The 15,766-nt window shown below is 31.9% G+C and overlaps 1 protein-coding gene across 1 annotated transcript in view; it reads right to left on the reverse strand.

Annotated features, from left to right (window-relative positions):
* Positions 1–15,766, reverse strand: part of LOC113519711 (RNA helicase aquarius) — a 91,232-nt gene that overhangs the window by 27,818 nt on the left and 47,648 nt on the right. Inside the window, exons 10-14 of the mRNA XM_026904888.3 lie at positions 15,295–15,508; positions 11,792–11,840; positions 10,885–11,120; positions 10,235–10,452; positions 9,007–9,176 (exon numbers count right to left, since the gene is read on the reverse strand). Of these exons, the coding sequence (XP_026760689.2) occupies positions 9,007–9,176; positions 10,235–10,452; positions 10,885–11,120; positions 11,792–11,840; positions 15,295–15,508 (887 nt within the window). The remainder of the gene's footprint in view (positions 1–9,006; positions 9,177–10,234; positions 10,453–10,884; positions 11,121–11,791; positions 11,841–15,294; positions 15,509–15,766) is intronic.

Below are 15,766 nucleotides of genomic sequence, written 5' to 3' on the forward strand. Positions count from 1 at the left end.
CAGTAATATGAACACCCCTATACGTAAGCTTCATGCGCTTGATGATTCGGTTATGTCTTGTGATGATACAATAAACCAGAGTGTCTGTGCGTCTGAATACCTGAATTCCGAATCTATTACACTGAATCAGTTTAGCACTTTATTAGATTCTTAAATAAATTGAAACTGGAATTTTTCGCTGAGATTAAGGTGGCTGTAAAAATGGAAGTTAACTCGGCCCTTGCATCTTTAAAGGAGGAATTTACTTCTACTGCTGACCTTTTGAATCAGAGGCAGGATCAAATGAATTCGCACTTGTCTTCGATAGATGATAAAATTAGGGATTTGGATGAGCGAACACATAAAATTCAGTTGGATATTCGAGATCTAGATCGTCGACTAAAATCAAATGAGAAGGTATCACGCAGTATGAACATAGAAATTCAAGCTATACCAGAAAAACGAAACGAGAATGTTATCAACATATTTAAAAAGTTATGCGACAAAATAGGTCATTCGATAATGGACTCGAATATTTATGCTTGTCGCCGCATTGCTAAAATTAATAAGTCTGATAGACCGCGCAACTTGTTGGTAACTTTGCCTTGATCGCGCCATCGTGACACTATCTTGTCAGCAGTTAGAAGGTACAATAATGCTAATCCTACCGATACTTTGAATTCATCTCATTTAGGAGTAGTTGGCGAGAAAGTTAAGATATATGTAGTAGAACATGTATCACCTGAGTCCAAAAGTCTGCATGCTGCGGCAAGAAAAGCAGCAAAAGAAAAATCATATGCTTTTGTTTGGATCAAATTTGGTCAAGTTTATATGAGAAAAGACGAACAGTCACCTGCTATTTTAATCCGTACTGTTGATAACCTATCTAAACTTACTTAATTATTTTTATTTTCTTCACTTGTGTTTATATTTAAAAGATGTTAATTTATTATCAGAACGTTAACCGATTCAGGTCTAAAATTACTGAATTTCATCTGAATGTCCTGAATGATGAGTTTGATATTATATGTTTAACTGAGACTAATCTTAACTTAAGTGTGTGTAATGAGGAACTATTTGATGAGCGTTATTATGTTTTTCGTAGAGATCGTAGCGATTGCGTTGCTTCTAGGAAATCTGAAGGTGGTGGTGTTCTAATGGCAATAAAAAAGTCTTTGAGTGCTATTCGCAGACCTACGTGGGATAGCCCTTTTGAAGATATGTGGCTGACTGTGCTACCGTCAGCAGGCAAGCATTTACCTCTTAATATTTGTGTGTGTTATTTACCTCCTGATATGACTTTTAATAACGTTACTCTCTTCTTTGAACACTGTCAAAATATTATATTAGAAAAAGGTAATAATGAGCTGTTTTTGTTGTTAGGTGACTTTAACATACCTAATATATCATGGCGGAAAACTGATTCCTCTTTATGTCTTGAACCTTATAACGCAGTACATTGCCGATCATCTATCCTAATGGAAACCATGGCACTTTGTAATTTATCTCAATTTAATCATTTATTAAACGCTAATGGCAGATTGCTAGACTTAGTGCTTTTTAATAATAATAGTATTAATATTTTTAGCATCGATCCTTTAAGCAAATTAGATAGACATCATCCTGCTTTTATTGTAGATGTTGAATCTATTACCCTACCTTTAAGTGTGAAATATAACCCTGGCTCTTTTAAAACTAACTACTGGAAATGTGACTATAATAAAATTAAAAATGCTTTAAAATTAGTAGATTGGAATGATATTCTTTCTGGTTTGGATATTAATAGTGCTGTTGATAAATTTTACTGTAAACTTAGAGAGATAATTAATGTACATACTCCAAAGCGTAAGCCTAAGTCAAAAAACTATCCTGAATGGTTCAGTCTACATTTGATCAATTGCCTTAATGAGAAACAAAAATACCATCGACAATTCAAAAAGTATAAAAACCCCAGAGATTATGATACATTTGTTCTACTTCGTCGTAGAAGCAAAAAAATGATTGAAGAATGCTACAAGTCTTTTATTCTATCTATAGAGAACAGTTTAAAAGAAAATAATAAGATGTTTTGGAAATATGTGAACTGTAAAAAGTCAAGTAATAACATTCCACAATCGATGTCACACAAATCTAATGTTGCATTTGATGCGCAGGCAATTTGTGAATTGTTTTCTGAGTACTAAAGTACTAAAGATCATATACCGATTTAAAAATCGGTATATGATCAGCCGTTTGATAGTAACAACAACTTTAACAATGTCGTAACTCTGTCAACTATTAGCGAGATACATGTTAGCCGCAAAATATATTGAAAGCTATATTGAAACTCGATTCAAATAAGGGCGCTGGTCCTGATGATGTGCCTGCTAGGTTTATAAAGACATGCGCAGATGAATTAAGTGGTCCATTAGAAATATTATTTAATAAGTCTCTTAGCTCAGGCTGTTTTCCTGATTATTGGAAGACTAGTTTTATTATTCCTATTTATAAATCTGGTGATAAAACTAATTGTGAAAATTATCGTCCCATCAGTATACTTTCTTGTATAGCGAAATTGTTCGAATCTCTCATATATCCCTTTCTTTTTAACCATCTTAAACTACATATAACCCAGTTTCAACATGGTTTTGTATCAGGTCGTTCTACAGTTAGTAATCTTCTTGTGTATAAGTCCTATATATGTGATGCTTTTAATAAACGGCTTCAGGTTGATTCTGTGTACACTGATTTTTCAAAAGCTTTTGACAGGGTCAACCATTCATTACTTATTAAAAAATTGTCTGCGTATGGCATTCATGGTAACTTATTGCGATGGATTGAGTCTTACATCAGCAGACGGAGTCAGATGGTCGCTATTAGGGGTTTCACTTCTTCTCCAATTACAGTAACCTCCGGTGTACCACAAGGTTCACATTTGGGTCCACTGTTCTTTGTAATTTTTATTAATGACTTGGTCGACCACATCAATAGTAAGTGTTTACTGTACGCTGACGATTTGAAAATGTATCGTTCTATCTCGAATGTTAATGATTGTAAACAGCTACAACAAGATATTGACATTATACAGGAGTGGTGTATTAGGAATCATATGTTTGTGAATGTAGGCAAGTGTTTCGTTATTTCATTTTTTTCTAGGACTCCCAATCACTTGTTTAGTTACAGTATCGGCAACCACATACTTGAACATAAAGATATTGCCAAGGATCTAGGAGTTTTGTTTGACTCAAAGCTGACTTTTCGATCTCATTATCAATATATGATAAATAGATGTAACCAACTAACTGGTTTTATACTACGCATAACCAAGCAATTTAAAAATCCTCATAGTCCGTGTTTTCTATATTCTGCATTGGTTCGCCCTATAGTTGAATATGCATCAATAGTTTGGTCTCCTTACTATAAGGTACATCAAGATAATCTTGAGAGAGTACAAAAAAGATTTCTAAAATCAATTTCCTATAGGTATGGATTTAAAAGAAAATTTAGAGACTATGAAAATAGATTAAAATATTTTAAAATATTATCTTTAACTAAAAGAAGAAAAATAAAAGATTTACTGTACCTATATAAGATTATAAACTCAATTGTGGATTGTCCCCAACTGTTAGAACTAATTAATATTAATACGAATGGCCGAATTCGTCTTAAACGGACTTTCACTGTGCCTTTTTATAGAAACAATATTTCTCTAAATAACCCCATAGCCAATATGTGTAGATCGTATAATGACGCTCATCAAAGTGACCTTGACATATTTGGGCTCAGTTATTATCAATTTCGCAGACAATTATATAAAATAATGTAATATTTAGAAATCTCTTAAATAATTTTGTTTTGGTTTTTTTTATTTAACTTTCTTTATGTTTATGTTTATTTTTATGTTTAAATTTTTCACTAATAGTTGCAACCTAATAGCTTTGTTGCAGTCGCATTTATTATTGGATCATGCTGTGTGCACATGTTGTGGCAAGTTTACCTGATACCCGTTATGTACTTGCATATTATATTTTAAGTTTTTATTTGTAAACTTCTGTTATGTGTGCCTAATAAATAAAATAAAAAATAAAATAAAATAAAATTTCCTATAATTACAAGAATAACTTAATAGCGGGAAGATGTATGTAATTAAATTAAAAAAATGTAATATCCTGTGTATGGCATAATATTAATTACTTTAAAAAACGGGCTAAAAAGTATTAAGTATTAAGCAAGTGAAATTAAATTGGTCAATATAAATACCCCTTAAGATTTCGGTCAGTTAAAAACATATCGTCATCCCAATTATACACTGTCTGCTAATTGTCGAAGGTCGAAATCATTATTATAGCTGCAATACATGTAAGTAAATGGGCACTATCAAGTTGAACAATTTCGAACTTAAGTACGAATCTAGTGACATTGGCCGTATGGTCCCGGAATAGAATAGGCCACTCCTACCTTTTCCGTGGGTTTCGTAAGAGCCGAGGGAGACTTTGTACAAAAGTCGATTGCTTGGGTACCTCTGTCCCATTCGTGTTTCTACCGTGAAGCAGTTGTGTTCGCATGGCTGTGTTTCGGTTTGAAGGGTGGGATATGGCGTGAATTTACAGGGTACAGAGGAATAACATCTGAGTTCTCAGGAATGGCAACGCATGGGGGGTATCATGGGCGAAACAGTATACTCTGTTATGTCCATGGTCAATGTCCAACATCACCAAAAACCTAACTGCGATTGCCAATTTGCCTGCCAAGCGTGGCAACTACTGGTAAAAGCCCCCAAGGAGGCTTACGTTCAGCAGTGGACAGTTAAAGGCTGATGTGATGATGATAGTAACATATTTAAGTCTATCCTTATAATAATTTCAAAAAAATATTCGGTATTTTCAAAGTATGTAAATAGATTGTACGCTTGCTTATGTCACACTTGCATTTGGTCACGTACGCTTTTGATTGCTAGCAAGAAGACTTTATCTTAAGTAACTTTTTAGGAAGGAATTTTATCTATTTCATTAATTTTCCTGCTTTTTAAGCAGGAAAATTAATGAAATAGATAAATTCTATTTATGAAATTGTATTTTAATTATTAATATGAAACATTGTTTTTAGCAGATTTTAAGTTAGATCTCCAGGAATATAACAGTAAATATAATGTAATGTAAATGTAATATAAATGTAAATAATAAAATAGTATTTAACTTTTGCGTGATGCGGAACAAACATACATATAGACAAACATGCAAACGAAATTTATAAAAGTTATTGTTTTGGTATCTATTGTTTGTTTTTTTTTTTATGCAACTTTGAATGGCAAACAAGCTGATCACCCACCTGATGGAGAATGGTTACCGTTGCCTATAGACATGAGCAGTACCATGGACATAACAGAGTATACTGTTTCGCCAATGATACCCCCCCAAGCGCCATTCCTGAGGACTAAGGTGTTATATGGTGTTGTATGTACCGTATGTTCTAACTTGAGATATAGGATGGTATTATGAGAGAATATATATATATATATATATATATATATATATATATATATATATATATATATATATATACATATTATTATAACAGCAATATTCGTAATTGTCATAATCGCAGCTTGTTATATATTATGTTACGAAAAAATGTAACAGTTATTGTTTTTAGTTCCAAAGAAACATTTTTTAACGTTATAAAATCTTTATAATTTGACAACAAAAGGAAGTATGCCTGTCTGGTTAACCTCTCTGACTACAGAACCATACAATAAGAAAAAACCAAGGTGAGGTCGTGTCGTCTGCACAATATTAGGGTTCGGTAATCGTATTTTAAAGTATTACTCCTTTATTCATTAAAAGTCAAACTTCTTATAAACATATTTTAGTTATTGAAGTGTTTTGTCCTTTCCTTTTACATTAATTTTTCAATATAGGTGTTTCAATAATAGGTTTGTAGTACATTTTTGTTTTTATGAATAAGCGGGTTAGCCTATTGGCTTATTTTAATATATTATTATCTAAGATTATATATATATATATATATATATATATATATATATATATATATATATATATATATATATATATATATATATATATATATATATAAAGTCCCGTTTCACGATGCTCCTTGCTGTTAACCTCCGAAATAACTCAATTTATTTTAATGAAATTTTATAAATACGTATTGTTTGTTCCAACTTGAGAGATACGATAGGTTTTATTTAGGTAACAAAACGAATAGGCGGTAGGTAAAACAATGTTTTGTCGGAGCAGCTAATCATAATAATATTAAATTGTCTAAAATAAAACCGATCATATAAAAATCGATTTCACTCGTCGAAGGGGTCGTACATTGTTGTTTTGATTGATAAATTATATAAATATATATATATATATATTATTACTTGAACATGTACATGAGGTAAAATGACCTCGTGTTTTTTAAACAAAGAGATTTGATATTTTTGGTTAATTTTTCTACTGAAAATGAAAACTACACAGTATAAAAATTCAAAAAAATGGAACTCCTATTTCAAATTGATAGCATTAGTGGTATCTGAGATGTAGCACTGTGACAGACAGAGGGATAGATAAAGTCGCACTAAGTAAAGATTGCTTTATATCATTTTGATACGGAACCTTAAAAATAAAACATTTTATGCCGTCGAGATTGAACAATGGTTTTAAAACACGCTTGCCAAAAATAGACCTGAATTTTTGTCTTTATTTTCGTTTATAGGGATACCAGAATGTTTATATATTACTTAGCAAATGGACAAACTGTATATTGTGAAGTTAACTCGAAGTTTAGTCGAAAATAAATACACTACAAAATTCTAAAGACTATATATATATACACACATTCGTTATCACAATCATTAAGAGTGATTGATATTTTGTTAATAGATAATTTATATTAATAATATAATACAAAGTTGACGCACAACGGCCCAAATGAGAGGCTAAGTGCGGAAAACAGTCTTTCTTACATTACATTACATAATACAAAGTTAAATTTATATAAAAATTATAGTTCCAAAACACATGTGATAGTGATGCATAAACAAATAAATTTTCATTGACAAGCAACAGAATTACGAATCAACTGAAGCGTCGAAGTTTGGAACTGATACCTACAACTGGATGCATTGAACCAAGTCTAATATAGGTACGAGCATATTGATGTCAAGGTTTAGAGTTCAAACCGAGAATAGATCCATGGTACCTTCGGACCTGAATTACGTTATTCAGTTGCAATTATTTAATTACATAGCTACTTCTCGTTAGAATGTAATGATTTTGTGGTTATATTTTTAGTTTTCATTACAAACTGTATAATTCGACCTAAGAACTCAGCTATCCTGCTTGTTCTTTTCTTGCAATAAATTTAAACTAAATTGTTCTTAATTCAAATATTTGCGATAAATGTGAGGCGAGGCGTCAGTTCGAACAAAAAAATCATTAAATTTGAAAATGTTACAATATATTATTAATGGCTAGGTCGATAGCGATATTTATAAATAGTTGAACAATATTATGAATATTGTTAAACCTTCAATTTCTCATTGAATTGAACTAGCATTTTTTATATTTCTTTCACCATATTTTCAATTCTTGATTAGAACACAATGCGATGCGATTACAGTGTGTTTCACTGTAATCGCATCGCATTGGGTTCTTTCACATAAGCGTATTTAAGAGGTCGTGCCTTGTCTGGTGCCCACTCTAGGGTGAAAACAGTGCTTTTAACTCTTCGCTGTTAAGATATGTCTGAGAATGCATAATAAGCTTCCGTTGTTCCGATTTAATATACGTCTCAAGCCTTTTCTTTTTTTATTACTAATATTAATTTATTTTATTGTTTTGATACTTCCAGATGGTGGTATAAATATATTTTCTAGTTTCTTCAATATAAGAGCGGTGCCGACTCTTAAATAACATAGTGGTTACCCGATCACAGCAGATTTAAATAATTGTTTTGATTTTTTTTTATCCTCATAATAATAAATTCAGAATGACAAGTATTTAGATTAATAAATTTGCTTAATATACTTGATAATTTGAATATGTATGAAATATGTTATTAAGCCTGATGACTAAAGATAAATTTAAGCCATGCACGGTGATGATCTAACTGTTTTATCATCTCAATAAACTGGTTTTATCTATGTAGGTAATATAACTGGCTAGTATCAGACCAAATTTTCGGTTTCCACTAGATTCGGTATAAATTAAAGATTCGATTTCGATGATAAAAAAAAACTGGCAATAACTACGGTTAAAACAAACTAGATCCGAGAACTGACTGTTTGGACCAATTTTATTAGTTTTTTATGGTTCCACTACCTAATATAACGGTAAACATTTTGTACATTTTAACGATATTACTCGGCAAATTAAGTAGAATAGGAAATGTGAAAGTTGGTGTATATATATATATATATATATATATATATATATATATATATATATATATATATATATATATATAATTAATAACGCGTGTCACTTCATGCTTAGATAGAAATGAATGTTTAAACTTATTTATACACAAAACTTACAAAACACAAAGATTTTCGAACTACCGCCAAAATTATAATAAAATCTTAGTGTAGCTTCTATTTTTAAATTAACTTTAAAAATATTACACATAGTACGTGTTTTCTTTTATTATTAGAAGGTGTTAAAGGTTAAATCCGTCATACCGTATGGTATTATGCCGTGTGGTCCCGGCATAGAATGGGCCACCCCTTTCTTTCCCGTGAGTGTCATAAGAGGCGACTAAAAGAACATAAGTTAATACAGTTTTTTATACCACTATTTACCACATAGACCGTAAGCTGAGAAAAAAATTCACTTATAGTCTACCTTTTAAATATGGATATATAATATGACTACCAAACAAAACAAATATTTCAAATCTGACTAGTGGTTCCAGAGATTAGCGCGTTTTTTTTTTTTATAACACAGGGCGTAAACCATCATACGGCTCACCTGATGATAAGTGACTAACAAATAAAGATTTATTATATTATTTCGTTTTATTATATTATAGTTTTACCTGGTATAGTGTGCTTGTCCAGGATCTCCATAACCCAGGACTATGTCATGGAGCCACTCCGGCACTACACATTCCGTGTTCATCAACTCCCTGATCGTCTCAAGGACAGCTTTGAAGTTGTTCTCTTTCGGTTTTCGTCGCATAACTATGTTGAATGTTTCGTATACATCCTGTATCAAAAGGTATATTGAAATTATAGTTACTATAAGTAATGGAAAAATAAATTGACTTTTAAATAAAATAATTGACCACAAAGGTGGTAAACAAGCATATAGTTTATCTAATAGTAAAGTATTTTACAGTTCCCTAAAAATATGTATTATTATTTTATCATTTTTAAGAATAAAATAAGTTGCAAATCAAATTGGACAGATTAAATTTTGTCATAACAATATCACAAAATATAGTGCATATACAAAAAGAGAGAATTATTTTGTGATACACTTTTAGGGCATAATGATATATTAAGTAAACGAGGTAGCAATTTCCAAATATTGTATTCATTTAATTAATATTACGCAATAATTATATAGTGGTGTATATTAATGTGGGGTCTCTTCTTAATACTTGTAAGTGTTCAATAGAATAATTAAAAGGTTTATATTAGGCATGGGTAATATTGGTACCGCTGTAATATCTATATATAGGGTTTTATTGAACATTCCATTCTGACACGTTCCGATATTGCCCGTATCGGACGGATATCTATGTTTATTTCGATCGGGTCCTTTCGACTTTAAATATTGGATAACAGTCATTTAAAATATTCATTGTTGGACCAGTATATAGATATTATAACTAAAATATACAGATATTGCTGTTCCCACCCCTAGTTTGATTTATAGCGCATATTTAAAATTTCAAGCTTTTATCTAAATGACGGAGCTGGGGGCCTACCATGAAACGAAATTCCGAATTTTCGGGCTCAATTTCGTGTTTTTATTCATACCTAAATCGGCACAGTAAATGGAGCTTAACGTTTCATTCATCATAAATCCTATCCTAATAGTCCAGAGGAACGATATTTTAATATTTTTAATAATTGTAATCGGCATGTATTATGTAATTTTAACATCAAATTTCTATTTCGTTCGTCCCCGAAATTTCGGAAAATATTTCATGGTAGGCCCTCTGTAGATGTTTCTATTGACGTATTACAGATTCAGGTAAATTTTGAATATATAGAATAAGTAACTATAATTATCATACTAATGCTAGATAGACTCACCTCATTTCCTTTACTAGCACGATCTAAATCTAATCTATATTGGTTTGGATCTAGTAATAACCGGAATGTTCTAGAATCACCGTCGAGTTCTGGTCTCGGCTCAGGCCCTTCTTCGATGACCCTCCCGGCTGCGTCCAACATTCCCTCAACCTCACATCCTCGAACGTACACAATGCCGGCTTGTTCTACCATACTTTGTCTATAATCGTATTTAGTACCTAAAAAAAAAAATAGTTATTAATAATTATTAAAAAACAATGGAAATTACAATTTGATATCTTATAAAGTGTCCCTACTAAGTATTACTACTACATATTTTTATCAATCAAACATATCATGTCAATTTAAATTTATATTGTAAAAAATATATTACAAAAAACACAATTATATTTCGCTCAGTAAAAATAAAATTCTATATTCTATAATCACAAAATTAATATATTGACCAACACCATTATTTATTACACCTTTGTCGATTACAAAAGAAATTGTAAAATTTGGTTCAGAATTGAATATGTAATAACAGAAACAAAAAAAAAATCAACAAATTGAGATGCTCCTTCTATTGGAAAATTCCACTTTATTCTTTTTTTTTCTAACAACACTATTAAATACGAATTATTATCGTGAATATTGCAAAAACTCCTTACCTATACCCTGAGTGGGCCTCACAGTGACCAAGAAACAAACATCATGTTTCCTCAGACTTTCCCATTCATGTTTTATCTCGTTCTTCACGCTAAGCGTCACTGTCACGTCAGCTCGCACTCTCGAAGGTGCCTTCTCGCCAATATTGGGTTTCGCGACCTCAACAACTGCAAAGCTTTTGATAGGATGGGCCATACGCGCCCACCCTCCGAAGTAAACGCTTCCATCTTCTGCTCGCCTAGTAAGATATTTCATGGATAGATTATTATTGAGATTATTATATACTCCCCCATGCTATTCCTGGGGATTCAGGTGTTATTACTCTATACACAAATAACAGTTACATCTACTAGAATGTTTTCATTTATCAAGTATCTAAGTACGTTGGGTTTAACTAAATCCGTATAAAACTCATTGTGTGTGTGTGTGAATTTAAATATACTCAATTACTTGTACGTGTACATTTTTACACGGCCGGCTCAAAGGACTAAAAGTTGTTCGCTATTGGATTAACCAATTTAATACTGTTTAAGAGGAAACTAAGAAAATTGTAGTGTGAAAAGATATATATATATATATATATATATATATATATATATATATATATATATATATATATATATATATATATATTGTATCGATTGTGCCGTAGAACCTATATAACTACTTAATTAGGTATCAGGCTGTACAATCGAATATTAAAATATGCAAATTTTCGTATTGGTCGAGATTTGAATTCGCACCTTCTACGCCATGTCAATACTAGTAGTCCTACCATTGAGCTACTGTAAATTGCCAAGTGTGTTATTAAAAATAAATATTTACCGAACATTTATTTATATTCTGAATAGATCACAGTTTGTTTAGCTATTGATATAGATATTGAATCAAATTGTGGAATATACGTACCATGGCGCCAGTCTGTAAACAGCATCTTCAATATCTTGACGGATTTCGTCTGCAACATAAAACAAAAATCATTGCGGCCATGATTGACATTTATTACCTTAACCATAACCATATTTCACTACCATAAAAATTTATAAACCTATTAACTTTTACTCGCAACTTCATATTTATAATTTTTGAAAGTTGTTAACCATTTTAAGATGGCGTCAAGATCAAGATAAAACATACACCAAATTTTAACTTAGACCTATTAAATCTTATTACCGAACGAAAACTGTAGATTTGGTTTAAAACTCGATTATCAGTCCACGTTTAGTTTGAGTATTATGATTTTTTTTTTAATAACAAGACTGATTAAGTTCCATTGAAAATGTTTCTCAATATAAGATAATATGTATTGCATATTTTTTCTGCAGTTCAATGTGGGTGTTTAGGTTTACTCATAACATTTCCTAAAGATGATTTTTCATTGTAATATTCTTTATATCTACTTGGTATTTCGTTCTTTGAAATATATATGACTATGTGTACAAAAAACATAGGATGTCTTTAGTATCCTTTACAAGACAACAATAAACGGGTGACGTCATTGCGACCATGTTGTTTTATTGATCTTAATATTTATCTATAGGTCTATAGATCTAATGGTGACATAAATATGCATAGTTTCACCAAATTACTTTATGCTTATACAAAATATATATAGTAAAGTATGTAAATTAATAATTTTGTAAAACCAAAAATTAATATTTGTATTAGAAACAAAATATTAAATAATAATAATAATAAAATTTATTGCCATTCTTCACAAATTATAATGTACATATATTAATTAATCAATATATTGTGCAGTAATTGTATGCGCCTGGCAATAGGTACAAAATCAGCTTTTGCTGGACTGATGTTCGTTCAGCGCTGATTTTCAGTTTGCACCTACACGGGGCACCGTTTCATTATCAAATATATATATATATATATATATATATATATATATATATATATATATATATATATATATATATATATATATATATATATATATATATATATATATATATCAAATATATAATATCTATACTAGATTCTCAGACAGTTTATCATATCACAGGGCATAGGAAGTGCAACTATAAAATTTGAGAAAGGAAATTATAAAAAATATTTATTTATCACTTAATTATTAATTAATATGTTGAAAAAATATTAATAACAATTTTTAATTAAAAGGGATTATTCTAGTGACGACTCCTGTTTTTTTAATTGAAAGAGACTATTGTAGTGACGACCCTACACTGAATTGTACAAATTGAAATTGGCTTATAAAAAGGAATTTCTTCTTAAATTATTATGAATAATAAAATGAGATTCAATTAGTCATTTCATTAGTGATATTAAAAAAAAATGAGATACATTAATAATGAATTCTAAAAACTATATGCGTAATTATACAATCAGATGACGAGAAGTGAGATACGGAAGTGAGTCAGGTTTAAACAGTTCCTTATAACAATGCTGATGAAAAAGATTTGCTTAGTCATACATAATCCGAACTGAATCTGATTAAAAAATATTTTTTATGCAATTGCAAATGGCAAATGATAAGCTGTATGGTCCCGGCATAGAATAGGCCACCTCTTCCTTTTCCGTGAGTATCATAAGAGGCAACTAAGAGGGCGAGCAGCAGGATCCCTCTAAAAACATCTTCAAAGCCTAACTGTGGATGCCAATCCGCCTGCCAAACGTGGCAACTATTGGCAAAACCCCTCAAGGAGGCTTATGTTCAGTAGTCGACAGTTAAAGGCTGATATGATAATGATTATGAAATGGGATGACCATCCACCTGATGGTACGCGGCAACCATCGTCTATAGACCTGAAGAGTAAACATGGACATCATAGTGTGTTTTTTTTTTTTGATGGGTGAAAATGGTATGGTGTCCCCGCCTGCGCTAACGGGATACGCTGGCGGAGCACCAATGAAGGGTGATTGATGAGAATGAAAACAGGCCAGTTAGCCCATCATGTTGAATTCATCAGGAATTAACCATGATAGTTTCCAGGGAGAACCGCGAGGAGGTCGACCTGGTTGGGTATACTGCTAGCAATGGGAGTCTCCATTACTAACAATCCCATTCCCCCCATCATAGTGTGTTATAGACTGTCTATATTAATACGGTACTTTTTTACTTCTATGTGTGTGACCATATATAAACGTGATTTTTTTTTATATGGTTTGCGGTACAGTATTTAAGGCATCCCGTCCTCGCTATTGGATACGGGTGAATGCCTATACAAGAGGGTACATGGTGGACGCCGTTTTGACGCAATATTTGAGAAGCATTAAGAAGGTACTACGTCGGCCCCCGAACTCGCGACCTCTGCTGTCTACCGGTCTCCAGTTCGAGGGACAACCGATCACCGGCCGTAAAAGATGACGCAGGGCGTCTATGATATATAAACGTAATGCACTATTTTGTTTGGGAGGGTTTTCTTACAAACACAAATAAAGCATTAAAGACGTATGTCTTCAGTGGCGTTCCGGCCAGAGGAGTATTATACTCCTTAGTTAAAACCTTTTAAATATATTTACTCACATATTTTTTATTCTTTTCTTTGTATTTTGAGGGGACTTGCCATTTTACGCAATCTATATAATATACGCAATCTATATACAGTGTACCATAGTATCATACATTTTATTCCTTTTAGTAATAATGTAAATGATGCTGTGACTCCCTACCAGTAATTTTATTGCTATATTTCCTTACCATACCGACCTTTAACTAACCTGTAATTTAACTCCGCTTTAACGATCAGACATTATAGTTTCACGCCTATTTCATACAGCTTTGTTCCATTTAAACCAACAATAATTTTAGAGAACGTGACTTTTGTTGTTTTTAACTAATAATTTATCTACTTATCTATTACTGTTCTCTCATTAAGCAATTAATTAATGAATTCTTGAATTGTACTATTTTTGAAGCTTAGCAGACTTGCTTATAGTCGGGTCAATATCGATTTGTTTACATTTTCATTATGTTCTATTGAAACAGATTGTAGATGAGGTTGTATGGTTTTTTCGTCTTGATCATATCAACGGTTGTGACTTGTACAGAGGGTCTTGTCAGTAGTTTCCACGTTTGACAAGTGTGTTGGCAATTACGATTAGGTTTTGATGATGTTTTAAAGGGATGCTGCTGCCCATACCTCGACCATTGTGCTCCCATAGTTGTCTCTTATAAAGGGGTGGGCCATTCTATACCGGGACCACACGGCATGTATGATATGCCCAGTGAAATTTATTTATTTTCTATTACGATCCGAAAGACCGTGATCTGAGGAAGGAGTCAAGGGTTACCGAAAGAGGGGTGAATACTCAAGACGAGTTAAAAGTTCAAGATGAAATAGGAAACAAGAGATGCATGTAAGGTTAGAGGTCTCTGGCACTCGGCTCGCTCTGTCTACCCTGTAAGAAACTCAGCGTAAAGATAAATAGATACTTACATGTACTTTCCAGTCTGAAAAGATTGAAATTCCTCAAAAGATAATCGTGCAGAGTGAGAAACTGTAGATTCAGTTTAGGGAGAGCAAGGCAGTTCTCTCCACTGTATATTTCTGTTGGCACCACATTCTCATCCCATATAACGTCTTCAGTCGGATACAGTGGCATAGAGTTCAACTCTTCTAATTGAGATATCCGCCGCTCGTGGCGGGAAATCTAAAAGAAAATTTAATTGCATCAATAAAATTTGCTGTAATATACACCGTAAATGACGCAAGCTGTGCAAAATTTTAAGGCATAAAATCTGATTTTACATGCAGAGTGGAAGTTTTAAAAATTGTGCTAAATCAATGAACCAATTTTAAAAGAAGGACGTTCTAATTATGGCTATATCTTTTGTATGTTACGGCATATATTTTAAATTTAGAATGCGAGTACATAGTACCTAAACAGGTGTGTCAACGCCTAATTGAA

Source organism: Galleria mellonella, unplaced genomic scaffold (genome assembly GCF_026898425.1).
Source record: "Galleria mellonella isolate WM207_F2 unplaced genomic scaffold, CSIRO_AGI_GalMel_v1 utg65, whole genome shotgun sequence".
Taxonomy (NCBI): domain Eukaryota; kingdom Metazoa; phylum Arthropoda; class Insecta; order Lepidoptera; family Pyralidae; genus Galleria; species Galleria mellonella.